At 40.1% G+C, this 26,206-nt stretch overlaps 1 protein-coding gene across 1 annotated transcript in view; it reads right to left on the bottom strand.

Moving 5' to 3' along the window:
• Nucleotides 1–8,630: 8,630 nt before the first annotated feature.
• CHD7 (chromodomain helicase DNA binding protein 7) overlaps nt 8,631–26,206 on the bottom strand; it is a 279,962-nt gene continuing 262,386 nt past the window's right edge. The window contains exons 27-39 of the mRNA XM_054984544.1: nt 26,003–26,132; nt 25,597–25,669; nt 25,336–25,387; nt 21,844–22,072; nt 21,522–21,730; nt 19,821–20,504; nt 17,466–17,626; nt 15,315–15,542; nt 14,283–14,726; nt 12,495–12,716; nt 12,064–12,204; nt 11,256–11,360; nt 8,631–10,511 (exon numbers count right to left, since the gene is read on the bottom strand). Of these exons, the coding sequence (XP_054840519.1) occupies nt 9,570–10,511; nt 11,256–11,360; nt 12,064–12,204; nt 12,495–12,716; nt 14,283–14,726; nt 15,315–15,542; nt 17,466–17,626; nt 19,821–20,504; nt 21,522–21,730; nt 21,844–22,072; nt 25,336–25,387; nt 25,597–25,669; nt 26,003–26,132 (3,620 nt within the window). The 3' untranslated portion in view covers nt 8,631–9,569. The remainder of the gene's footprint in view (nt 10,512–11,255; nt 11,361–12,063; nt 12,205–12,494; nt 12,717–14,282; nt 14,727–15,314; nt 15,543–17,465; nt 17,627–19,820; nt 20,505–21,521; nt 21,731–21,843; nt 22,073–25,335; nt 25,388–25,596; nt 25,670–26,002; nt 26,133–26,206) is intronic.

The raw sequence follows: 26,206 nt of genomic DNA, 5'->3' as shown, positions 1-26,206 counted from the left end.
CCTAGATTTTGGAGAATTGCATCAACTGAAAATGACAACAATTGCGTTATAGACACATTAAAAATTAAACAAATTACTGGGATTATATGACATTCGCTCAAGAATTCATAAAGAACTCAAATAAGAAATTCATTTTAAATATTATGTACTTTAACTTTTTATTTACTTTATTTATACCCCATCTTTCTCCCCAAAGACTTGCCTCCATTGTATCTTCACAAGAACACTGTAAAGTAGGTTAGGTTGATAGTGTGTGATTTGCCCAAGATCAGAAATCAACTGAAGTGCCATTATACTGGCAGAACAGCACCTTTAGATGCACACCATAAAACTTAACACAAAAATCAACATCCATATTGCTGGCCTCCTGCTGGACATAACCTCTGAAAAGGGCTAATAAAAGTAGCTTTTGAGAAACACATCACTGGTATATAGAATTCACTACCACTAGATATGGTGATAGCCATTTTACTAGAAGGCGTTAGAAAAAGGAGAGATTCATGAAGGGTAGGTCTATCAAATATTATTAGCCACATTTATTTACATCCCTTGTACACTTTACAGAAGCATCTAGCTAGCCTATCTGCTAATGCTGGGCAGGATGAAACATGGCTTGAAACAGCAGTGCAACTTTTGCACTCTTATTTTTTGTGGCCTCTGCTTCTGTCCAGGATCCCAAAACACAGTGTGAGTCCAAATGGCACCAATGTCTTCCTTTGATCTGTCATCCCCAACATTCAAGGAAAAGCCATGCTGCCTGGCTTAGGAGCCCATGCAGTTTGCAAAACCCTATCTGAGCCAAACACGAATCCATGAACATCCCTAGCAAGAGCTTCAGCTGTAGTCTGATCCCAATAGACACACAACCTAAAATGGTGCCCAGTGTTGTCAAAATGACATGAAAACTGCAACAGGGTTGGCACCAAGATAAAGCAGCAAAGGCACATCAAAAGAAACTGAGGGACCATTTGATTGGCAATAGCTTGAGGAAAATAAACCTTGTAATCACACTAAGAAGTTTCAACAAATGGAAAGAAAAATCCTCAGCGGGAGAATGGCACTGATGCTGTCTGATACAGGCACTTAAATGGAGCAAGTCTTGATCTGTAATCAAGCAAAAGGGCAGAGGGCACGGACAGTTGGTTCATCTATGATGCTACTTTACAAAAACAACGTAGAAGGAAAACATAAGCTTATATGGTCTCAATAATAATTTGAGGCTGTTTCAGGAGACCCCATTGTTCCCACCTTTTCCCTGCTTTAGGTCTGTTTTGCGCCCTGGTCGCCCCGACCACTCATCCTCCACATGCAGTACCCACAAGTGCTTACCTTTGGTTGTGAGGTTGCAGGAAAGCCTCCAAACACGAAAAAGGTGGTTTTGGAGAGGAGGTTGGGCGCTTTCGTCGTCATAAGACTAAAAGTGCCTGTCGCCTTTAATTTTTTTTTTTACTTTGCACAGGCATGATAGCATGCAGCTACTGTTGCAAGCAGGCTTCTGCGGCTGAAGGGAAATGTGAAGAAGGGAAAATGCTCCGGAGGAAGAACAAGGCAGAGATTGAGAGGAGTAAGATGTTTCTTCAGAAATGCTTCAAATTCATATGCCAGAAAATGCACACACACAAAAAAGAGCCACCCCACCAGAAACCCACAACATCAGAACAAGTGCGGTCCTGGTAAAGACACAGAAAACCCTGTAAAAAAAAAACAATGTGCACATGGTTGGCAAACAATAATGTGTGCATGCTTGGGAAAAAGCCGCCACAGTTCCAAGGGTGAACCGTACCTCTAAGGATGTGTGGAAACAGCCTGAGTCTGGGCTAGAACCTAGAATTTAAAGGCTGAGTTAGCTGTAACAATGAACTTATCTTTATTATTATCCTACTATATAAAAGGCTAAGCGTATTCAAGACAACTCACTTCCTACCCTGGTGTGCCTCTAGAGGCTCTAGAGGAGCAGAGCAAGTGGCAATGCCCGGCCGGGATCAGGCGCGGAGCAGGTGGCAATGCCCAGTCCCCCTTCACCCAGTTGGGATCAGGAGCAGAGCAGGTGGCAATGCCCGCCTGCTACCTTCACCCAGCTGGGATCAGGCATAGAGCAGGGGGCAATACTCGGACTCTGCCTTCACCCAACTGGGTTTAGGAGTAGGTGGCAATGCCCACCCGCTTTTCAGCCAGCTTGGATCAGGAACAAAGCAGGTGTCAATGCCCTCTCTCCTCTTTACCTCGCTGAGATCAGGAGCAGAGCAGGTGGCAATGCCCACATCCCACCTTCACCCAGCTGGAAGCAGGTAGCAATGCCCGCCCCTTGCCTTCACCTAGCTAGTATCAGGAGTGGAGCACGTGGCAATGCCTGCACCCCTTCAACCAGCTGGGATCAGGTGTGGAGCAGGGGGCAATACCTGCCCCTGCTTTCACCTAGCTGGTATCAGGCACAAAGCAGGTGGCAATGCCCGCCCCTTCACTCGGCCAGGATCAGGCACAGAGGAGGTGGCCGTGCCCACCCACCCCCGCCTTTATCTGGCTGGGATTGGTGACGGAGGAGGAGGGAATGCCTGCCTGCCCGCCCTTCCCTTTCTACAGCCTGTTGCACTTTTTCTCACAATAGGCTTTGTTGCTAGTTTATTTATAACTCACTTTTCTCCCCAATGGAACCCAAAGTGACTTATATTTTGAGATCTCCAACCTAATAAATGTGATTCACTGCACACATTGCAACCACCAATGGGAGAGATGTTGCAGGGATGATCGAGATCAATGGGGTCACATCTGATGTTCCATGTGACGGATTCTGCCATTGAACACACTGGAGTTGCTGGTGTTTTCCTCTTGCCTGAGAGAGGGGCTGCATATGACTGGAAATGAATTAGGCTGATGTAATCTGTCATGGCTCTCCAGGCAGCCTTTAAGAATAATGCCATTTATTGAAGGTCATACTGTAAATTGGTGTACAACTCCAGCAGTCACTAGCACAAATGCATCACTGAGTCAATAAAGCTGAGTATGCTATTTGTGCTCAAGCCCAGTGCAAGATCTATTTTAGAGCAAGGATCTTCCTATTTTTCCACACTGAACTTCTCCAATTGTTAAATATTTAATCAACAAGGTGATGCTCGCTCTGCAGGCAGACCTGGGAATCACTGCCAGACCGTTTCTAGGACAAATCAAAAGAAAATTGAGAAAGCTGGGCTATATTGGAATGCTCTCACAAACACAAGATGCAGGCTCCCCTTTGGTCTCATTCATCAACACAGGAAAACTGAAGTGGCAAGAAAGAAAGCTACAGTCTGTTATATGGATTATTGTCCAATGGCAAACCACCTCTGAATGTCTCTTGCCTTGAAAATCTCAGCAGGGGTTTCCGTAAGTTGGTTACGACCTGATGGCACTCTCCACCACTACCAATCTGAAGTCCACTTTCTCGGAAGAATTACCACCACTCACAGTAGGACTTGCATTTAAATAAGCATGCACACATGACTGGGCTGTTAGCTGATATTTAGCAGTTGTTAAAAGGGGATGGAGCAGGTTGGACAACAATGGCATCCCATTTCTATCAAAATACAGATTTGAAGGGTCATAGGAGATGGCACAGAGAGGTTAGGTATCTTTTAGTAGCACCTTGCACTTTTCAAGGGAGAGCCTGGCCACACTGAACCAAACTGGGGGCTTTCCCACATGCTCAACTTAACAACAGGTTTTCTGGGTATTTAGTGCACAAAGATTGGATCTGGTTTGGGCTTCTGTAATTTTGCACTTGAGGGAGTTGAACCGAAGTGGCATCCCCGCGCTTCATTTTTGTCATTGTAGTCACCTCCTTTGTTTTGTGCATGCATTATAATGTTATAATGTTTGGACATCAAGAGGGAGTTATGCTATTCCATTTGAGATATTTCAAATTTTTACCACCCAGAAATTCAGTTTCATGGTTGGACAATCCCACTGATGTGTTCATACCGAGCCTATCAGTAACAATTGAGTGACAACACCAAAGAACCACGCCTGCCTTGTAAACGCCATGTTTAGAATTATACGAGAAATGAAAATTAAGCAATGGACAGAGCACATGCGCAGCACAAACCACTGATCTTCCCTGAAGTTAATTTTAGTCTGAATAATTATTTTTTGAAGAAAATGAATACAAAAATGAGAAGAAATTGTTTGCAACGTAGCAATGTTACAACATTATTGTTATAGTATTTTAAAAAGGGCATCAGAAAAAATGGAAAACAAAACAGGAAAAATGGAGATGAACATACAAAATGTTGTTTTTCCACAACTTATGCTGGTGAGCATACTTTGGAGAATTACTTAATACATCTGAGGTAAGTGTGCACACATTACACATCATTTTTTCCCAAAGCAGAAGGGGAAATGTGGGGGAAGAAAGGAAGAGGGACAGAATGGTTGGACATTAGCGTTCAGCCAATCAGCACACAGAGGAATAATGGGGAAGGTGAAAGACTGGTCCAGGGCTTGCACTGAAGAAAAAATTCTGCACCTTAAACAATAAACCAACCTGGGGGGCAAGGGTGTGTGTGTGTTTTTTTTTGCAAATGCAGGATCCCAAGGATTATTACATTAAGGTGGCACAGGAAGTGTGTCCGGTATTTGTTACAGAAACTAGTACTTTTTCACCTAGCATCCAGAAGAAAAGCCACATTAAAAGTGCTCAATGACTACTACTGCATAAAAGGAAGTCTGGTGAGGGAATCTGCAAAGCCACAAAATAATCCATGTAGCTTGGTTCCAAAGCCACATAATGGGAAGAGTTTGTATACTACTGAGTATCAGATGAATTTTTAAAATCCAGAACTTCGCCTCATGCATATAGAGTAATCATAATTTTATTTAGGTAATATTTCTGTCTAAATTCTTATATGTATCATGGGGTAAATTTGCATAATTCAAGTGGTATGCTGATACTGAGGATTGGATGCGGAAGTTCTGTATTACTAAAGGCTGGAGTTTTCTACCCATGAAATATGCCTCTTCTGCTGGAGCAAGGGTCCTTGAGTATGAGGAAGGCTCAGCTCATTAGCAGAATGAACACTTTTGGATACAATTCCATGAAACTATTTTTTGCTGAAAATAGCAGCCTTCTACCTTTTATACTATTTCCCTTTCTTTTCATCATATGGACATTGATTTCCTTTTTCCCTTAAGTTTTACCAGCATTTCAAAATAATATTTAATAAATAAATAAAATTTAAGAAATCCTTGTTCACACACGGAAAGGTCCCCACACGTCTCAACAGAGCCCTACTTGTATGGCAGTACAGCAAAGTAGTACAAGGAATAGTACTTAGAGTGGAAATAAGGACTGTAGGAGGCAAGCTAAGTGAGCTACGTGGGGTTCAGGAATAGCAGGATGGCAACACAGGAAAGACATGGACCATTCCCCAGACTTTCCTGGTTCATGGCTCTGTCCATTTGCACAGCTCTATTGAGCCCTATGCAGATGCTTCTGTGCATGCTTGCCATGCACAGAACAAAGGAGAGTATGCCACCAATGAAAGTAACCTTTATGGTTGCAGCAACCCACTTTTTCCTATCAAAATGACTACTTTCAATCTATGGTGTATAAATTTCTAAAAGCCTGCTTTTGGTATAGCAAAGGATTGTTATTTTATACTAGACAAGTTGGCCAGTATTTAAGAGGACTTGCGCTGTTGTGAAATGGACACATAACAATCAGAAATAAATGATACTAGGGATTCGGTTTTGCTTTCTCAGCCATGCCGGACGCTCCTCTCGGCAGGTCCGGGAGGAAGCGACCGGGCACCCTGACCGGGCGGCTGATCTGCAAGGATTAGCCCCCAGGACTCCCAGTCAGGGAGGCAGGGTCCGGGACGCTGCGGGAAGAACCTCCCGAAATCAATGAGCAACGAGAAACGGCAAATAAAAGAAACAGGAGGAAGCCTGTAAACAAGCGAATCCCTTCTGTTCTACAAGCGTTTGTGAAGGAGAGGTTGATCTGAAGAAGACTCGCTCTTCCCCTTCGGTGAGTTCCAGGATTTGGCTGGCGCCCCCCCCAAATGGCAGCAAAGAAGCAAAGTCCCGCTCTCGGTAAGTCAATCTCGGCTACCTTGCAGAAGGGAGAGTCGCTCGAAGAGTTGGTGCGCAGGGCGGTGGTGGAAGCCATAAAACCCTTTGTTGACAAGCTGAACGAAACTGATCAAAGGGTGGGCTCAATTGAAAGCGAAGTGAAAACCATTAAGGAAGTAGCGGGGGGGGGGGCAGAGAAGTCTGCTCTGGAAAGTGCGTCACTTGTGAAGGCTACGAAAAAAGAGCTGAAGCTGGTGGAGAACCAGCTGATCGGGCTACAGGTGGAACGAACGCAGACAATTTTGCGTCTCCAAAATGTGAAAGAGGAGGAAAATGAGGATCTGTGGGATTTGGTCTCGGAACTACTGGCGACACCCGCGAGGACAACTAAAGAAGAGGTTAAAAGCGCCATTTTGGAGGTCCGTCGGGTTTCTTCAAAATATGCAACAAAGCGACAGCTGCCTCGCGAGATCATTATTGACTTTTCATTTAAAAAGATTCGGGACACTATCCTATATAACTCATACAATGCAGATTTGGACTTTATGGGTCTTAAAGTCAAGATTTTAAAGGACGTTCCATTTCTAGTTCGGAAAAGACGTTTTAAGTATAAAAAGTTCGCAGCTCTTCTGAGGGACCATGGAATAAAGTATAAATGGTTACTTCCGGAAGGAATATGGTTTAGACATAAAGATCAAGCCTATAAGATACTATCAGAAGATCAACTAAAGGATTTTGAGGATAAAAACCCGGAATTCCAGTGTACCAAGAACGAAGAAAAGGAGAAGCCTGAGGGGGGGGGGAGGAGAGCACCGCAGCTGTGGTTGCACAGAGAGAATTGCGTCCGGGACCCAGAAGGGGGAGAAAAGTTTAATTAGAATTTGAAATGTGTAATCTGTATGATTAACCACCCCATCATCATTTTATTGAGCTATTTTTTTTCTATTATGGCAGTATGAAGGGAAAACATTGAAGTGTAGTGTTGAATGTAGTTTATCCTTCCCTTTATGTCCCCTTTTCCCCGCCCCTTCCCTTTCTCTTCATCCTTTCCCTTTCCTTGTGATAGTCTTGTGTAGTGTTATTGTAGTGTTGTGTAGTATACTGAAAAATAATTTTTTTTAAAAAATAGAAATAAATGATACTAGGGATTGGTAGTGTGTCTGCATGTGTATTTGTTTTTAATTGCCTTTGCTCTTGACAATTAAAACTCCTTCCCCAGAGATATCATTAACCTTCATTAAGTTCCTCACTGCCAGTATAAAATGCATGCTTTTCTAACAGAATAGACAAAGACTCTTTCACAGTGGTACTTTTACAATAAATTCCATAGTTTGTTGAAAATGAGCCATTAAAAAGTGAAAAATGTAGCAAAGCTAGTAATATGAATGCATACACAGGATATGCCACTCTTGATCAGACTGATGATCCCTCCAAGTTAGTTTCTAGATTTTTGTGATAGGCAACATATGTGAGGCTTGACAGCAAAGAATAATGCATCCAGTCAACTATGCAATGATGTGTATGGAGAAAAGAAATCTTTCCTGACCTGTTAGCTCTCTATGATCTGGACGTAACAAGACATTTTGATCTTTGCTAATTCAAATGATGCACCTCTTTCATTCATACAATATTCATTTTGCAGCTGTTCGATACTAACTTTTTGTTCTTATGGTTCATGCAAACACTTTTCTCCCACATATTGCACTCTTTCATAAATGCAAGACTCTTACTGAACTATGTTCAGTTAATCGTTACTTTAAGTTCTTATTGCCAGGTGCTACACATCAGCCAAGTCAGTTTACAGCTAGTTTGTAATTGTCAAAAATAGATCTCTATTTATCAATTTCTGGGGTTTTCTGGAGTATATTAACAGGAATTATGCACCTGACCCATCTAACTTTTAACTTCCACAGTGAAGTGCCCAAACCTTTAACTCTGTGTCAGTGTTACTGTGTGCTCATCCTGGCAACACAGCAGTGAGAACAATAACTCACAAATGATACATTATCAAAGGTCAAGAAAAGGGACAAATCAGGAGCTCTACAGAAGCAAGCTTCAGTCTTCTAAAAAGTGGGTCAGTTTTAGTTTCCTGTAGACTGTTTGACAGTAGTTTCTGGCATCACAGGCTCTGGTCCACAGGATACCAAAGAGCCTTTATGTCCCCTGCTCAAACTACAGCATTGTGTTTTTCTACCCATTAACCAAGGATAAATGACCTAGATATTGTGCCTATCAAAGCCTCATTTCTCTTTTACCCTTTTGTTCTTTAATGTACCACATTATCACAAGCTGAACACATTGGAAACTACTCCTAGTCTTACAAGTCCCTTTGAGAGAGTAACGCAAGGTTTTGTGTGTCTTTCTCTAGCTTCAGCTAAAATGGAATAATATGAGCATAATTCAGGATTCTTCTTCTTGTCTACTTCTCATAGTCTACCAATTCAATATGTTTCTGAGTAACAAAGCTGGCAAAAAAGATATACTAAAAAAATGGAAACAAAAAAAGAACACAATGATGTATTTGCTTCTATTGCGAATACAAAAAATAACAAACACAAGTTGTAATTTCTCTAAGCACTACATTCTATAAATTACATCTCTGCATATCATGAGTCACTTTTATTAAAAGCATCATTACTACAGTTGGCAGCAATTTACATCTTATCTTACATGATAGCAGTTTCCAAGGAAAAAAATAAAAAGACATCACAACAAAGAAAAACAAATACATTTACAAAGTCATGTCTGTAAACTTCAAGGCTAGTTTTAGAGTTGAGGTAATGCTGTTTAGCTTTGTGGCTAAAGTAACAAAGTCCTTTAATTTAAAAAAGGTACCTGATTTTTAAAAAATTTGTTTTACCAGTGCATTACAAGATCACGAGACGATTTAACTGTAGTTTTTATCCTGCAAGAACCTTTTCAATGGGAAATTTCCAAAAGGTACTCTTCACATTCAACAGCTGCCTTATTATTGCTGTGTCTCAAGACAGAGAGACATTCACACTATCATGGAGATTGTCAGAGAATGTGTGTGTGTGTGTGTTTCTGTGTATGTGCACGAGTGAACTCCCATACAGTCACAATGATGCGCAAGTATGATATGTATGGTAAATTTCATCTTGACCTTCACAGCAAAGAATAAAAATTAAAAAATTAAATACATAACTTCATACTTCCTTTAAGCAGCACTTCCTTCTATTTAGTGCCACTCTTACAAATTGCTGCTTTTATAATACCAATGGTACCAAAAGGAAAAAAAAGCAGAGCATTATGTCAATTTCCTTAAAAAGACATGATCACCTCTCAATTTCATCTCTCCTAGGGATAATAAATAATGCACTGCACAATACTTAATGACCAAGATACCTTTTGACACATCTGTATAACATGACTTGAACGTTTCTTTTGCTACACTATGTTACAGAACAGCTTATAAAAACTAAGTATGGACATTAACTGTGAGTGTAAACAGTAGGACTACCACTTGTCAAAATTTAAAACACTTTAACAGTAACTGGTACTGTTTACTCATCATTTTCATTTTCTATTTCATCCCCCCCATCAAGTGAGTCTAATTCTTCACCCTGTGCTATTTCATCTTCTAAAGCGGAGGAATCTGCAGTTTTATCAAGGCTCTCCTCTGCATCACTGCCTTCTAGATTTTCTTCATCTTTAAAGGCAGTTCCTTCAGTTTTATCAGTAACCTTCACTTCACTGGAGCCCACTGCATTTTGAAGTCCTGCTAATGCTGGGAAACCAGGTAGTGTCAATCCTCCCAGTCCTGGAGGTAGAAACATAGATGGATAGAATAGGCCAGGAGCCATGGTGGACAAAAGGAAAGGATTGAAGGTCAGGGGGTTGGCAGGCAATCCAGTGTTGGTCGTGGTAGTGGCAGCAGCCGCAGCAGCAGTTGCACTGACAGATCCATTTGCAGAGTCAGTGGCAGAAACAGTGTCTGTGCTTTTCTCGGAGTCTTTGTTCTCCTCTTCATTCTCAGTCTTCTTCTCTTCTACTTTTGAAGTGCCATCTTCAGTTTCTCCTTGACTGGAAGCCATAGTGGTGTTTCCAGAAGCAGCTGTTATTGGGTTATTCAACAATCCACTTAGTCCAAACATATTGGGCAACCCTGCCATACCTGGCAACATTAGAGGCAGCATGGCAGCTGGATTTTTAGAATCACCTCCAGCAGCAGCAGCAGCTGTCGCTAGTCCTGGAGGGAAGCCCATGAGACCTGCAAGCTGGAGAGACTGTAGGTTCTGTAAATTCTGAAGGCTCGTGAGATCCATTCCAGCGAACAGGCTGTTCATTAGCAGTGGGTTAATTCCCGAAGTTGAAGCTACAGCAGCAGCTGCTGCAGCTGCTTTGGCAATTTCGCTTTTTGGCCTTCTCCCTCTTCTGCTTGCTCCCTCCTCCCGCACAACAGGTCCTGTGAGAAGACGGTCAAACATGGATTCTGGAACAAAACCCTGTGTTCAGGAAGAAAGCAAATTCCATGCCATTACACTCTGACTAATGTGAAGTTGCCTGTAGGACTGCTCACAAAACACAGTATAACATATCATACCAAACAGTTCTTATTCACTCATTATAGTTTCTTTCCCCGATTAGCAAAAGCCAATATAATCATGGCCCAGAAAAGTGTTCTATTAAGCTTCTTGTATGATGTCATCTCATCAATGTAATTTAAATCTGATGATTGATATTCAACTTGTTGAGCTGTATCTCCTTTCATCGTATGGAATACAAACACACACACCGTACACAGAAGCAGCAAGATAAACACTTCTGAAGGAGAAAATCTCTCAGAGAACTTACATAAAGTAGCCCACATTAATTTGGAAAGATTTAATAATAATAAAAGGGGGATGGACATCTAAAACATTTAATTTCAGAACAAGAGTCTCTTACAGGTGTGAATATATTTAATCCCAAAATCAGTTGGCCTACTGATCTTGCATTTAACAGGCATTCATGTTTTTTTCCAAGAGAGGCACCCACTAATGGAGCATATTATAAAATTCTGCTATATACCAACAGTCTCAATTTTTCTTTGGGTTTTCATGTTGCTACAATAACCATTTCATGGTTATTTAGAGATGCACAGAATGCAAGTATATATAATCAGCAAGTTTTAAAAAGAATTTAAGAGGATAAATTCACATTCCTTGCCATGAATAAAAAAGCCCTCGAAATAAAACTCTTCTACTTACAGACTGTTTAACTATGTCAGTCCAATCAGGAGCAACAGCAAATTCTGGATTTTCTTCCAGCCATCTTGGCAGGTCCTTCATTGGAGGGGCCATAGCTCCACCCATCTGATTTAGTTTTTTTTTTTAAAGAAAAAGAAAGAAAGCACGCTCTCACAGATATGATATACAATTTACCTAAAAGTATGGGGTATTTTGTTGAAATTGGTAAAGAATACTAAGACGGCATGACAAGTTCAACTAAAGCATCACTGTCAGGGAAACATGATTTGATGTAGTGGTCAAGAGAAGTGAGCTATCTCTGTTCAGCTCTTGCATCTGCCATAAACTCACTAAGTGGCCACTTTCTCAATGTTACTGTTTGCAATATGGGGATAATTATACTGTCTTAACATACACTGCTGTTGCCAGGATTAAAATAAGATAATGTAATACAAAGCACTTAGAACACTGAGAGCAATCCTAAGCAGGTCTACTCAGACAACGTACTGAATCTATTCAATGGGGCTTACCCCCAAGAAAGTGTTCTTCTTATGGCATTGTGAAAGTGCTGTGTAATTGCTATGAGTAAAAATGGTTATTGTTGAAAACTTCTGACATTTAAAATAAAAAATATTATGGTCAAAATCATACTGCATGCCTAACAGCATTGTGCTAATGAAAAATTGATTTGTTCAAAAATTTCCTTATTGAAATATAAATGCTAGTTTGAAACTACATTTACAGTGCAATCCTACTCAGAGGTGCTCCTATAACTCTGCATAGATAGGACTGCACTGTTAGTCAAAGAGCAGATTAGTCAAAACTTTACCTTTTTGCCATTTCGCTTATTTACAACAGGTACCCTCTCTTCTCCAGTTAATGTGTTTATATCCAGTTTATTCGGGTTTCGACATCTGTGCCGTTTCTGCTTCGGCTTCTGAAATGGGGAAAACAGCACATCTGCACTCTTCTAAAAAGAAGGAAAATCCAATGAATTATTTTTGAGGTTTAGTCTATATTTTAGTCTATAATGCATTTTGGCTTTTTAAATGTTAAATGTTTCTATTAGATAATTTTTTTTTTAATATTTCAAGCCAATGGTACAACCCAAATTCAAAATCCTCATAACTGCTGCTGCTCTCTGACATTATAGCAAAATGTTAAAAATTATGGAGTTTGCAACACCTATCAATTGACTAACAAATACGGCTTTTCCTAACAAACTGACTAGTTTTCTCCCCATAACTAGCATCCACTTACTGGTACATAACTTGGCATATCAACAGTGTAAGAAGGATGCAGCTTAAGCCATTCAACTAAATCCTTGTTTTTAGGAGCTTCCTCTCCCACCAGCCTGGTCCCATCCTCTATGTTAATGACAGGGATGTGAGTATCAGGGTCCAGTTGCCCAGGAGATGGAATGTTTCTGGGTGGAGGATTTTCCATTTCTTCATCGAACACTTTGGTCATTTCTGCATCCTCCTGTAAAAAGTTAACAGTATTGTATTTCAAGGGAATACTAATACAAACGAGATTTATGAGGAGTTAAATACAACAAATAAGTCACTTGATTAAAAAAGTCTTTTGTTTCTGTACTAATGGCATTTGCTGAACATGTGAGTACTTTCCATTCATGTTCTTTAACATTGTCATTCAGTGTTCCCTCCCATTTTAGGGACAAAATTTGCTCCTGCTGTTCCTACTATCATGAGACTGACAGAAATATGTCAGGAGACCTTTTGCTTCTTTTATAATATACATGATCTTCAATGGTTGTTAGTGAACTACATAAATGAACTTCTCTCAAGTCCCACTGGCTAGGTCAACAGTAAATTGACACAGGCAGAGTTTTTATCCATGAAACTCCTATTCTAACAAAGTTGTTCTTAGCAAGACCTAAGCTGAAGGGACTTGGCCATCTTAAAAGTATGTACATCTATAGCATATTAATGGTGTAATAATGTTCACCTAGAGATCTATGGTCTCGAGTGAACAGACTACATTCAAAGACATCTTGCTCATGGAAGAATCTTTCTGTGAAAGAAAGCTTTCTGCTAACGAGAAAATGCTTTCCATGAATGACAGTAGCTTTCTGTACCCAGAAGATTCCTTTGGGAAAAGAAGGGGCACCATCAGATCCAACCCACTGAATTTGTGGTTTCTGAAATTTAAGATGCTATAATCAACTGTAAAAGCAGGACACAGTGGGTTGGATCCAAAGGTCACCTACTGCTGCTGGAAGGTGCTTCCAACAAGGGGAGAGTGATTTTCATTCATTCCTCCTGCCACTACTGTGGAACTCCACTTTGCCCCCCTCCCCCAATGCTGTCCCACAGAAACAGTATTTTGGGAAGCTCACTGGATTGCAATGGAAGGTAGAAGTGGGAGACTTTTGTCCCATCAACAGAGGTTTATTGATGGAACCATGCATCAAGTATGACAATGTTATTAAAAAGTTTATTTCCACCATGTTCTTTATTGCTGGGAATGTGATTTTCACCATCATATTTCATTTTACAAAGCTGAAATATGGGCAGTCTTTTCCTCAGGATTTTATAACTAAAGCATTTTTATAAATAAAGAACTTGTATTTTCACTTTTATTGTAAACCTTAATATTTATACATGACTTTAGGGTGTTCACTTCACAAACCCTATTTTGTAGTCCTAATGACAATCAGGGTCAGTATTCACTAAAACTTATTGATGGAGGATAGGGGAGAAATGAAGCTGGGAATGAATGGTTGCCAAAGGCCATCTAGCAAGGTCAAGGCAGAGGCAAGATTCAGACCATGATTTTTCAATTCACAGCACAGTCTTGTTAGCATAGTTACCAAGATACTCCAACTCAAAATGAATCCTCATGATGACCAACTGAAATCAAAGTTGCATTTTCCAAAGCTTTTTTTGGGGGGTGGGTCTGAAGAGGTAAAGCATTATTTAAAAAAGTGTTTCAGGAACTGAAGATTAAAAAAAACAGGACTTATAAACCAAGGTTTGCATAATATAACAAGAAATAGATATTACAGAAAAAATGATGCTTCCTTACTGCTGCCAATGATGCTCGCTTGTTGCTCATAAATAATAGATCGAGCCCTTCTACATTTTTCCTTCTTCCTCTCCTCCTTTTCATGGGTGGTTCTACATCAATTAAAGAACCATTTAGCAGATGCCTTGTGGGTGTGCGTGAAAGACCTGCTTGTAGCAGTTCCATCTGAGTTTTAAAGGCATCAGACACTGGTGTGGAAACATTAGGTAACAGAAACTTTGAAGGAACAGCTGAAAAAGTTGAGGTAGAACTTGTTGCCTCATGTGAGGCCTTTGATAAGTCCACAATTTTTTCTTGTCCGTTTTCTGAGACAACCTGCGATTCTCGCAGATGGGCAACCATTTCCATGAGATTTCTCCTCTTGGCTGCCCTTTCAGCCTCAATTTCAATCTTTCTTCTCCTCCTCCTCCGTTGCCGCGGGATTGATAAATTGAGTGCATCTTCCTAATGAAAAATTAACACATACTGTTACTAGCAAGAACCTTTGATTTTTTGCACTTCAAATTTTCAATTTGTTTAAAAAAATCAAAAGATTTAATTATGGTTGCACAAACCCAGTTAGCCACCTTTTGCCAGATTCAGTTATAACAACAACAACAATCGATTTATATACCACCCTTCAGGACAACTTAATACTCAGAGCAGTTTACAAAGTATGTTATTATAATCCCCACAACAATCACCCTGTGAGGTGGGTGGGGCTGAGAGAGCTCTGGAAGAGCTGTGAATGATCCACGGTCATCCAGCTGGATACAAGTGGAGGAGTGGGGAATCAAATCCGGTTCTCCAGATTAGAGTCCCACCGCTCTTAACCACGACATCAAACTGGCTCTCTGCTTAGGGGCAATTATAGATCTTATCTTACTGAAGAATCTAAGATGAAACCTATTTTAGATCTTTGCTTTTCATTTTTCTTTCAGAAACTGGATTCTTTTCTGGCTTTTGGTGGTTATTTGTACACAAGACAGCCTTTGTTTTATTTCTCTTAAACATAATTAAACAATTTTTTGAGTTCCCTCACATAAAACTTGCCTTGGATAACTGAGGAGATACTGTGATATCTTCATTGCCACTAATGTTGGCTTGCCCCACCATGGAGAGCTCTGCAAAGCTCCTTTTCTGCAGAGGACTGTCCACAGCTGTTGGCGTATAGCCAGGAATAAGCCCCTGGAAATCAAACATCTGGCGTCTATTTACTGGCCACTTCCCTTTCAACACTGCTTCACAGATGTTGTCTAATCGGTTGATCATTACTCGATCCTGTAGAAAAGAAAATACATAATGAATGTCCTGTGAAAGTAGCCATTTCAGCTCAGTCAGGCTATGCACTGTTGTACAGCTTAGCAGGCTGTACAACTTGATAACAGAAGTAAAATGTGCAACTGAAATTGCACATTAAAAAAATATTCTAAGCATTTTTGAAACTGTTTCATGTAAAAAGGTTAGGTGAATGGACCCTTGTTAATGGGAATAGTAAGAAACATAAGCCTTAACAGCGCAAATGCATGAACTATCTGACACATATTTATTGAGTTCTCACTATTGTTTACATACAGCAAAACTAAACATCATCAGTTAAGCCAGCAGTATTATAATACATATAACTCAACAACATCTTTGCCTTGGGTATGTCAGAGCCAACAGGCTGCACAACAGGCTGCATCTGGAATTCTGTCCCAGGAAGTGGTTCCTCATTAGTGTCACTATTAATAAAGTTCAATGTTATGAAACGGGCACCAACCTAGGGACATCTAATAAATGTCAATTTTCATTCCACGCCCATTATCACTTCAGGTTCCACTGAAGCGTGTACATTAAAAAATTCTAATTACAGTTCAGCCCACTTACAACATAGATAAATGCAAAATGCTTGTTGCTGCTCCCAGAAGGGGGCTAATAGGACAATTTTTTTTGGTGCTTTTGGGAACATGATTCATATAAAAATAACCTGGCTTTGAGATTTTACTAGGTAATAATGTTGTATCTTAACTTACCCAAATAGAAGCAATGTTTGGAAATTAGCTATTGATTACTGAACAGGATCGTCCTTCGGTTCCCTGAACTGCAGAATAGCGTAAAAGCCTCTAGCAGACCTCAGCAGCTGCAGCTGACTGCTTGCTTTCCCCAGGAATAAGCCTATTACAGCAACCCCCACCCCACCCCCACCCCACCAGATGGTCCTGTTACGGTGATTAGGAAGCTTAAGACTATTTCTACTTTATTTCTCTCTATAGCACTCTCTAAAACCAGGAACTGAGTTGTATACAGAACTAGTACAAAATCACTACTACACATTTCTATCAACATTGTCTATTGAAACATTTTTAGAAATGTTACAAAAATAAAAGCCGCTGATCTTCATCTAATAGAACCACTTATATTTAACTACAAAATAGTTTCAATAAATACTTTTAATCAGCAGTATCTCTCTGGGTTCTTTCAACCCATAAGAGAATAGCTCCCTCAGTTTGTCCATTTTACATTAATGCATGATTATATATTTTTATTTCAAACAAGGCAACCCCATATATTGAAAAAAAGCAATCATAATACCTTTTAAAAACCCCTTTGGGTAAGGCAGTTTGATAATTTTATTTTGCAGATTCTCTAAAGTTCTAGTCATTGTCCTCATGTTCCTTAAACTTTCTGAACTTGATAACCTCTTCTGAATTTGCCCTACTTTACACCCTACCCACAAACAGGCTAGGATTCAAATAGCTGCGCACAGAGCCCCACGTATGCCTCAGGGACCTTCCCTTCTCTGCAGCCTGGAAAAGGCCATCTAAGAGTTGCTACAGAAAACTGTAGCTGGGGCTGAATATTTGCCCCTTTGGTCTGCCACCATTTGTTCTGTTGTCTAAAGGCTGAGGAAACACAAGAAGAAAGGAGGATTTCAGGCTGGCAACAGCACTTTTGTTCTCCCTGCCTGTTGCTGCTGTACTGGAAAGCTTGGTATGCTCCCTGTTAAGACATTTAGCTAGGGAAAACTGCAACTGTTTTTAGCCACTGAAGGCTAGTTCTTCACATACTGAGGGTCACATGCATCCCCTCAGCACAAGAAGGACTTGCCCTATAGCTTAAGGAACACTGCATTATGTAATAAACATGGCCTTTATATCAATTCTCAAAAGTGGAAATTATTCACCAGTTAGGAAGCAAGTGTTACTCCAATGCTGAACTAACCTTAGGCCAGAAAGAAAAGGCAAATGTTCTTTCGTGAAGCAGCTGAGCTACTGATGGATCTCCGTCTTCCATATAAAACCCATCACGCGTTTCATCCCTTGCAGTGCTCAAGGATGCATTGCTCTCTTCATCAAAATTCTTACCCTGAGAAATTGTTCCTGCTGAGAAATATTAATCATCAGGAATTAGCAACAAATGTAGATCACTTGTGATTGAAAAATGGAATTAACAAAACAAAAACAATTATTAGGATTATTTACGTTATTATTGTAGTTTTGAGCAACTGAATATAAAGCCTTTTATGAAGCTTTTTCTACATCATAAATGACGACAGCTGTGAATACTAATACTTCTTTTCACTCCTATAGTGCAGATACAAAAAGCAGTGTTTGAACTGTAGGTCTCTTTCCAAATTAACAAAGTACAATTAAATATGCTGTACTATTTTGCTCTACGCATTTCAGAAATACAGTTGAGATTTAAGAGTACAGTAACTTGCACAGTAACTTGCGAGATGCTCTACAGTTATAAAAGTTGGGACAGAATTGTATTTAAGTTTCATTTTTATCACAACGTTAAATTAACATCTGAAGAAGTGAGCTGTGACTCATGAAAGCTCACACCCTACCACAAATTTTGTTAATCTTATAGGTGCTACTGAACTCTTGCTCTTTTCTACTTAAATTAATATATCAGTTTATTTGCAGTATCTGTCACCATGAAAGGCAACCTGATATTTCTTGATTGATATTTCCAATATTTATTGAGTTATGTGGAATCAGGTCGGGAGGTTTCTCTGCGGTTCTGCAAGCAGCACATCAGCAATTTAAACTCTGGTGGGCCACTGATTCAATGTCCATTAGGCCTGATATCCAGAGGCCAGGCCTACTATCCACTGAAAATAATGACCCTTTAATGTTTACAGAGATCAAGAGCTCCCATCCCCATCTTGCAGGAGTGCCCAGACAGAAGGTAGCAGGAGGTCAGAGAGCATGCACTCCCTTTCAACTTTAAAATCCATTGCAGTAGGCCTGTCATTTGAAGGTCAGGTGTACCACTCATTGGAATCAATGGATGGTAGCTCTGGCGTCCAGATTCAGAGGACAGTTCTACTACAGTGGATTTTAAAGCTTAAAGGGGACTTAAAGGGTTCTTGCCCAGTGCTGTAGTACTTAAAAAATTATGTTCTAATTTCATTTTGTAATTTTGGGAACGGCATAATCATTTTCATTCAGTTTTCTGATATTAATTAAAAAAGAAAAATCCCCCAATACAGTCTTCCAATATGGTATCAATACTCCCACTTTTTAATTAAACCATGCTCTTCTGGACTTTATAATATGGAATTAAATGATAATTTCTGAAGTCTAGTTCATATGCAATGTCAATCCATGGTCTGGTATTAAACGGCTGGTACTCCCTGTTCCTAGTCTGAAACAAGCCACCGTTTACTGTTATGCCCCAAATGGTCAAATTATGCTTTGGGATTTGCCTACAAACCAGAATTAGTAACAGTGGTTTGGTTTCCAATTCTGGGTCACAGGCAAGAAATGGCTTGCCATACATCAGGAAAGAGTGAGTATGAAGTGCAGCACACAAAGGAAACAGGTATGGAGGTGAGGGAAACTGCAAGAGCCTAAGGCTTGTTTGTTACAATGTTGAACCAAGGACTGGGCATTACGTGTCAACAGAGCCTTGAGCTCCTCTGCAGAAGTTCTTGATACAGTAGAATCAATCAGAGCCATGGTTGTTGTGGGTTTTCCGGGCTGTACTGCCGTGGTCTTGGCATTGTACTTTGACACTGAGAGATCTCTGTCTTTTGGTGCTACACCTCTGAAGATGCCAGCCACAGCTGCTGGCGAAACGTCAGGAACTACAATGCCAAGACCACGCAATACAGCCCGGAAAACCCACAACAACCATCGTTCTCCGGCCGTGAAAGCCTTCGACAATAAATCAGAGCCATAATTTTTAAACTACTCCAGGGGAATTTTGTGGCACTACTACTGATTTTCTCTTGTACAGTGCAGCCACAAGACAGTGCTGGGTTCACACAGTTTTCACAGAACAATTATGAGGTGAAATAGGTCTTGCAAACCTCTAAAATGTACAGTTTTATGGGCAGGTTAGTATGGAAAGGTCTTTTTAAAAGGAGAAAGTTTGAAAACGACTGAACTGCTATAATCCTAAAGCTGTACAATCAACATCTGTGCCTGACAAAGGTTTGAAGAAGACAAGCATCAAATATACTTGGGGGCCTCTTTTCTTTTGAGCTCTTTGGAGCGTTTCCTAGACAGGACTTGCCAATCATAACTGATATTACTATTAATCAATTCACATTTTCTCCACAATTACCTTCTGGTTGGGATGACTCTTCTGATTTATCATCATCATCAAGCTTTTCCTCTTCATCATCTTCTGAACCTTTCTCAGAAATAGACTTTGGATCTACTTCTGTACTCAGTTCTATATCTTTTATTTCACATTTAACAGGACCAGGCTCAGCCTCAGCATCACAGTCCTCCTTAACATCCTTCACTACAACTTCTGGTGCTTCCTCTTCTCTACCGTCAGGCTTCTCTTTGGCTGTTATTTTTTCAGATGCTTCCAGTTTAACCTCAGCTTGTTCCACAGACTTTTCATCTTGTGCTGTTGTCGATGGGACAATGGAGGATGCCTGAGTACAGCAAACACCCAGTGGATTTAACAAAGACACAGTATTCAGATTGCTTCCACCCCTGCTTTGGGCAAAGTTTTTGTGAGAATCAAGGAAGGAGAGCTCAGGGTCATTCAAGATGTGATAATCGGTCCTGCTGACTCCATGTTTAGCAGCACCAATCAATAAATCTTTGTCATGTTTGCCACATTCCCACCACTCTGGCAGATCCAAGCTTGGCTGGCACAGTTTTAGCCTCTCTGCCAATTGTGGGTGATGAAGAACCTGTTCTCGGACTTTCCGCAGGAGCTCTATCCGATACAAAGTTCGAGAAGCACGCTCTTCAGTGATTGGCTCAATCACAGTTGAAAGATCAGGGGGTTCTGTGGGAAAAGAGATGGATTTGAGTATTAAGAAGAATTTAAAATACTACACTTAAAAACAGATACATAGATAATAACATATCTGTTTTTTAAGTCAAAGTAAGCTTTGGACAACTTTCTAAAGATGTGTATTACGATTTCAGAAAGAAAAACAAAATAACTGAACATGTAGACTTGCAAACAAAACGTAATTCTGCCAATTTACACATTAGAATTTATGTCAGCTGAACTGTGTTCTCATGGTGGGAAGTGATGCAGCAGAGAAATGAATGGCTCACTTTACTGCACTATTGGTTAATTGCATTTGTGAATGGGGTGACCCATTTCCCCTGAGCTTTCTCACAATCAGAAAACCACTTGCCCAGCAATAAGTACCTCTCTCCAGTTCAAACTGTGCCCTGTCATTCATATCATCTGATGGAGATAGCAGCGGCAAGAAAGCCTCTCTCTTTGGCACATCCTTATTTTCTCAGATTGCCTACTGTTAGAAGCCCTGCTGCATATAGTTCCCATTGCCTAATGTCCAAAGGATGTCAGGTGGCCTGGAAAAACTCTCTAACATGGCAGCATTTAAAGCACCAGGGAAAAAGAGAATAAAGGAGACCTCTTTCTCTGCTGCCACGTGCTCTGTAGCCCAGGAAAGTGAACGAGTGAGAAGGAGAGAAGGTGAAATATTTCTTTGCTTAGGATTATGAAATCTGAACTGAAAAACAACTCTTTGGTCCTAATGGAAGTGAGCATTATGGGGTTTGTAAGACCAAGAAAGTATAAAATTCAGTGAAAAGACTACTCATCACAGGTATGTTGAGTAGTGTGCATTGTATATGAGTATTGTGAATAGAAGTGTGTGTATGCAAAGGTAGTGCACATGAAACAGATAAGCAGAAATGGACATAGAGAAGGCTCTTGTTACACAGCTACATACCTGCAAATTTACTTGCATGTCTTGTATTTCTGAAAAGTTAAAATAATACTTCTAATATAATTTGCTAGAATTATGACTATGGAAGAACCTACCTTCTTCTGGCTTAGCTGGCATTCTGCACACTCTCCTGCACATAGCTACAAAACAGCTGAAGTACTTCTCCAAACTTTCATCAGACTTCTTATCAAGTCTGGCAAAGGCTCTGAATTGGTTCCAATCAAATTGCTGCTTTAGAGGATCAAAAATAACCCCAAAAGTAGAAACAACACGATAAAAATCTGCTTCCTCTCTTCTCGTCCATCTGGAAACAGGAAGAATTAAGAATGTCAGAACAACTCTAAGAGTTTACATGCTCCAGTGTGGTACCAGATATGGCAGATGAAAGCATATGCTCATACAAATAAAGACACTCACTTTTGACGTTTTTCTGTTATTATAGCTTCTCTTTCAGCTTCTAGTGCTCTCACTTCTTCACGAGGTCGCCGTCGACGCCGGTCAGTCTTCATTAGTGCCTCCTGCCTCATTTGTTGCCTTTTGTAGCTACGCTGATAGGCAGTAATGAGGCGGCGCAAGCGGGTAGTCAGGGTTGAAGTGTTAGGCCAATAGAGCTGGCCAAAATCAGCATTACTTTCACTGTGCTTGCCTACAGTTTAACAAGGTTGAGATTAGGCATTCTAGACTGAAGACAAATGCTAATTTTGTCATATATAAAAGAACACTGACCAAGAATTATCCTTCTTCTCAATATTAAAAAAGAGCTCTCCCCAGAGTAGAATTCTCAATAATATACAGATAGATAAAAATAATTTGCCCTAAGCAATATTCTCAGTGAAATTCTAGTAGCAGAAGGTGGATAAAAATCAATGATTTTTTTTAAAAAATCAAAAAATCGGATTTTTTTAATTTAAATCAGATTTTTTTAAATAAAATGCTTTTTGAGGGAAATATATTACCATCCAAAGGTTATTCCATCATGAAATAAAGATTAGTTTTTAATTATGTAGAATAAGGCTGTATATGTTTAATTTTTTTGGTCAATAAATTCCATTAATCCATTCACAATGTCATGCTCTTCCAGAGGTTTTTGTAAGATTATTGGGCAGTTTCTCTGCCTACAAGATATTATCACAGATGCTTGGTTTTGCAGTTCTCAAAACTGAATTTGTGTCAGCTCGGCAGAGATCACATGCCTCTTCTTCACAGCAAAAATGTTATAACATGAACAGAGTTGAGAAAAAGACCTTAATCCTATTGTTCTACAAACCTATGAAGACAGAATCAACCCCTCCAGTGCTAAGTTTCAAGAAGTTCAGTGAATAGAAACAATATTTTTCTGATTGTTTGGAGTGGAATAGATCTGCACAAGAAGAAACTAAGTGTGAGGAGGGAGGGGCAAGCAGTACAAAATGAAAGTGAAACTTTTTGAGCACAATACTGCACAAGTCTTTGGATCTTTTGTGTGTATGACCTGAGGTTTATCACATTCTTTCCTTGGAGGAAAAAACCTATAATGGCAGCAGGCCGTAAAAGAGACCCAGTTTGGGAATACTTTAATGAAGTTCCTTTACCTATCGGTAAGGCAGGCATCTACTTGCATATTAAAGTTATACCAGCAAGAATTAGTCTTTATGTAGAAAACTATGATTTAAATCAAGCCTTAATGACTAGTGATTTAAATCGTGATTTAAATCATGATTTAAATCAATCCACCCTGAGTAGCAGTACTGAATTATATTAGAAAACTAGATTAAAATGGTCATCCTGAATGTATGTATTGGTTCTTAAAGATTTACAGCACAATTCTAGAGGCGTGCACCCAAAAAATATTTGGGTTTCCCGCTTTGGGTTTACCCGAAGCAGGAAAACAGTTTGGGATAACTGATTCCGGTGTTTAAATGCTTCGAAGCTCAAAGCAGCACTTTTCTTGCCACTTGCAAATGGCAAGAAAAGTGTTGCTTTCAAATGCCCGCTACTTTTCAGCTGGGGAGGATAACCTATCATCTGAAAAAAGCTGCCACTGTTTGAAAGCAGCAAAGTTTTCCTTGTGCACCAAGAACACTGACCAAGAATCATCCCTCCTACCCCTCCCCTCAGCTGAAAAAAGCAGCAGGGGTTTGAAAGCAACACTTTTCTTGCTGCTTGCAAGCAGCTAGAGAAATGCTGCGGCGCTGCCGCTTTGCCTGAAGCTTCCCGAAGTGATAAAAATCGCTTCGGGAAGCTTTGCTTCAGGTTTCCTGAATTGGCTCAGCAATGCTGGGGCCGATTTGGGAATCCTGGATCATTCCAAATCAGGCCCAATTCGAGTTAAAAACCCGAACTGGAAACCCGAAGCACACACTCCTAGTAATAATTCTTCATAAGCAAAAAGAGTTGCTACATAGCATCTTACTGAAACAATTCTGGTATTCTCTAGAAAGCCAGGCCCTCCTATCAACATTGGACAATATAAACAGGGGAACTGCAATGATTTGCAGGGTGTGGTATCACATTTCCCCTTCCTCCACTATTTCCTTTTTCCTTTCCATGAAAGCCACCATAGCCTTGCCCCTTTTCCTCCTTCTTTCCCTCCTTCTCACCCAGCAGCTGAGCTAACTTTATTTGCCTTCTTGTCTTCAGCTGTCCCTCCCTTTGGCAACCTCTTGGCTACATTGCGCCATGACAGTCACCAGGTCAAGTTGCATGGTGGGGAACCTGAAAGGACTTGTGAGGAGCATTTTATTTTCCTCTGTATCCCATTTCTCTTAGCTGGACAGCCCCCATATCCTTCTTTCCCTGCTTCCTTCTCTCCTTCCCACCCACGCACCAACTCTACCTTTTATTCCCTCCCACATCTTCAGCTATATTTATTATTCATTTGCTTAATTTATATCCCAGCTTTCTCTACAATAGGGATCTAAAGCAGCTTATATAATTCTCCTCATCGTTATCCTTGCAACAACTTTGTGAGGCAGATTAGGCTGGGAGTTTGACTGCCCAAGGTCACCTAGTGAGTTTCCACAGCAGAGAGGGGATGTGAACATGGTTCTACCAGATCTTAGAGCCAAAACACACGTTAAGAAAAACCTAGGTTCAGCACGTGTTCTCTTACCTCAAGGTTTGCTGGGATCTGTAGGCGTCCTGGAAGCTTAAAGTTTAGCATTTACAGAGCAGCAAAAAGGGAAAGGGAAATACAGGCGCCTGTATTTTAAGCTTTAAGCTTCCAGGACGCCTTTAAGCTTCCAGGACGCTTACAGATCCTTTAAGCTTCCAGGACTTTAAGCTTCCAGGACCCCTACAGATCTTTAAGCTTCCAGGACGCCTACTTTAAGCTTCCAGGACTCCTACAGATCCCAGCAAACCTTGAGGTAAGAGAACACGTGCTGAACCTAGGTTTTTCTTAACGTGTGTTTTGGCTCTTAGTCTGGAACTCTAGCAACTACAACAAACTGGCTTGCACAGTGTTGCTGCTGTTGAACAGTAGCAAACAGCTGGGCCTGGGTGAATCATGCTAGTTGTGTGGTGTTATCTACAGTTGCTACCAGACCTGGATATAAGTCCTCCTTCAAAGGGCAAAATAGCCCTGGAAGCAGTCTTGTCCTCTTCCTATGCCTTTTACTGAAAGAACCCAAGGCTTGAAAGCTGGCAATACTGTTATGGTTGCCTAGCAATAGTCACTGAAGCATTTGGTTCTTAAAGCTGCAAGATCTACTTTTATTACTTGGGGGGGGGATAAGCCCTCCAGATGTTTTTGCAAACTTGGGGTTTTTCTCAGGTTTGTAGAAAGAGTTATATGCTCTATTAATGGCCCCAATCTTCAGTTTAAAGTCTCTGCAGATGAGGATGTTGAAAATTAGCTGTATTCTTCTCCATTACTCATACCTCTCCTGTTCCCCCTCTAATGCTTCATCAGCTTTTACAAAGTCTTACTTGTGTGAAGCTCCATGGATTCTTCTTTGTCAGAAGGTGAGTTTGCAAATTCCTTTGGAAAAAAGAGAATTATTTAGAATTTGCATTTTGAACAATTTCTTATTAAGGGAATTGGGGAAGTGAACTTCTAAACATCCAATAGCATTATATTATTACACAATAAACTTTCCCATGTACAATAATATGCAATATACAAGTTATCCAAATAAAATATAAATATAAGAGTATGATATTAGTAGACTAGCATGTTGAGATTCTTACATCAATTTCATCCTTGAATGGAGTCCTTGTTGGTTTATATTCTGGATCCTCATCTTCTCTATCAAAATCACCTCTACGGAAAGTACAAAACATAAGACCAATTATAAGAAGTAAAGCATATATCCTGCCTGCTGCTTATTCTCAGTTTCAGGAAAGGAAATGCTAAGTGACATACAAAGAAGCACAAAGGAAGCAAATAAATCAACCATTACTGTCTAATTACATACTCAGGTAAGTGAATTCCATTTTTTAATATATTACTTCTACGTATACATTTTCTGTTAACAATGTTATAAGAATTAGGAATTACCATTTAGAATTCTCAAAGATGATGTAGTAGGTGAAGCAATGGTAGTCTATATGACACCACTGTAAAGTTTATTAATTTTTATAATGTCCTTCTTACCCATCACCACCATCTGTTAACATATCTGTCCCTCTCTGTTCAGCAGCTATGGCCTTGGCATCAGGCATACCAACGCGTTCCAGAAAACATAGAGTAGAGTCTGCTCTCATCGAATTGTACTTCTCATAGCCTGCGCTCAAAGAGAAAAATACTAAGCACGCACAAATGTAACTATAATGGCTCTATTAAAAATTAGACTTTTAT

This window comes from Eublepharis macularius, chromosome 7 (genome assembly GCF_028583425.1).
Source record: "Eublepharis macularius isolate TG4126 chromosome 7, MPM_Emac_v1.0, whole genome shotgun sequence".
NCBI classification, from domain to species: Eukaryota; Metazoa; Chordata; class Lepidosauria; order Squamata; family Eublepharidae; genus Eublepharis; species Eublepharis macularius.
The sequence above is the reverse complement of the archived record's forward strand: the minus strand, read 5'-3'. Positions and strand labels throughout refer to the sequence as shown.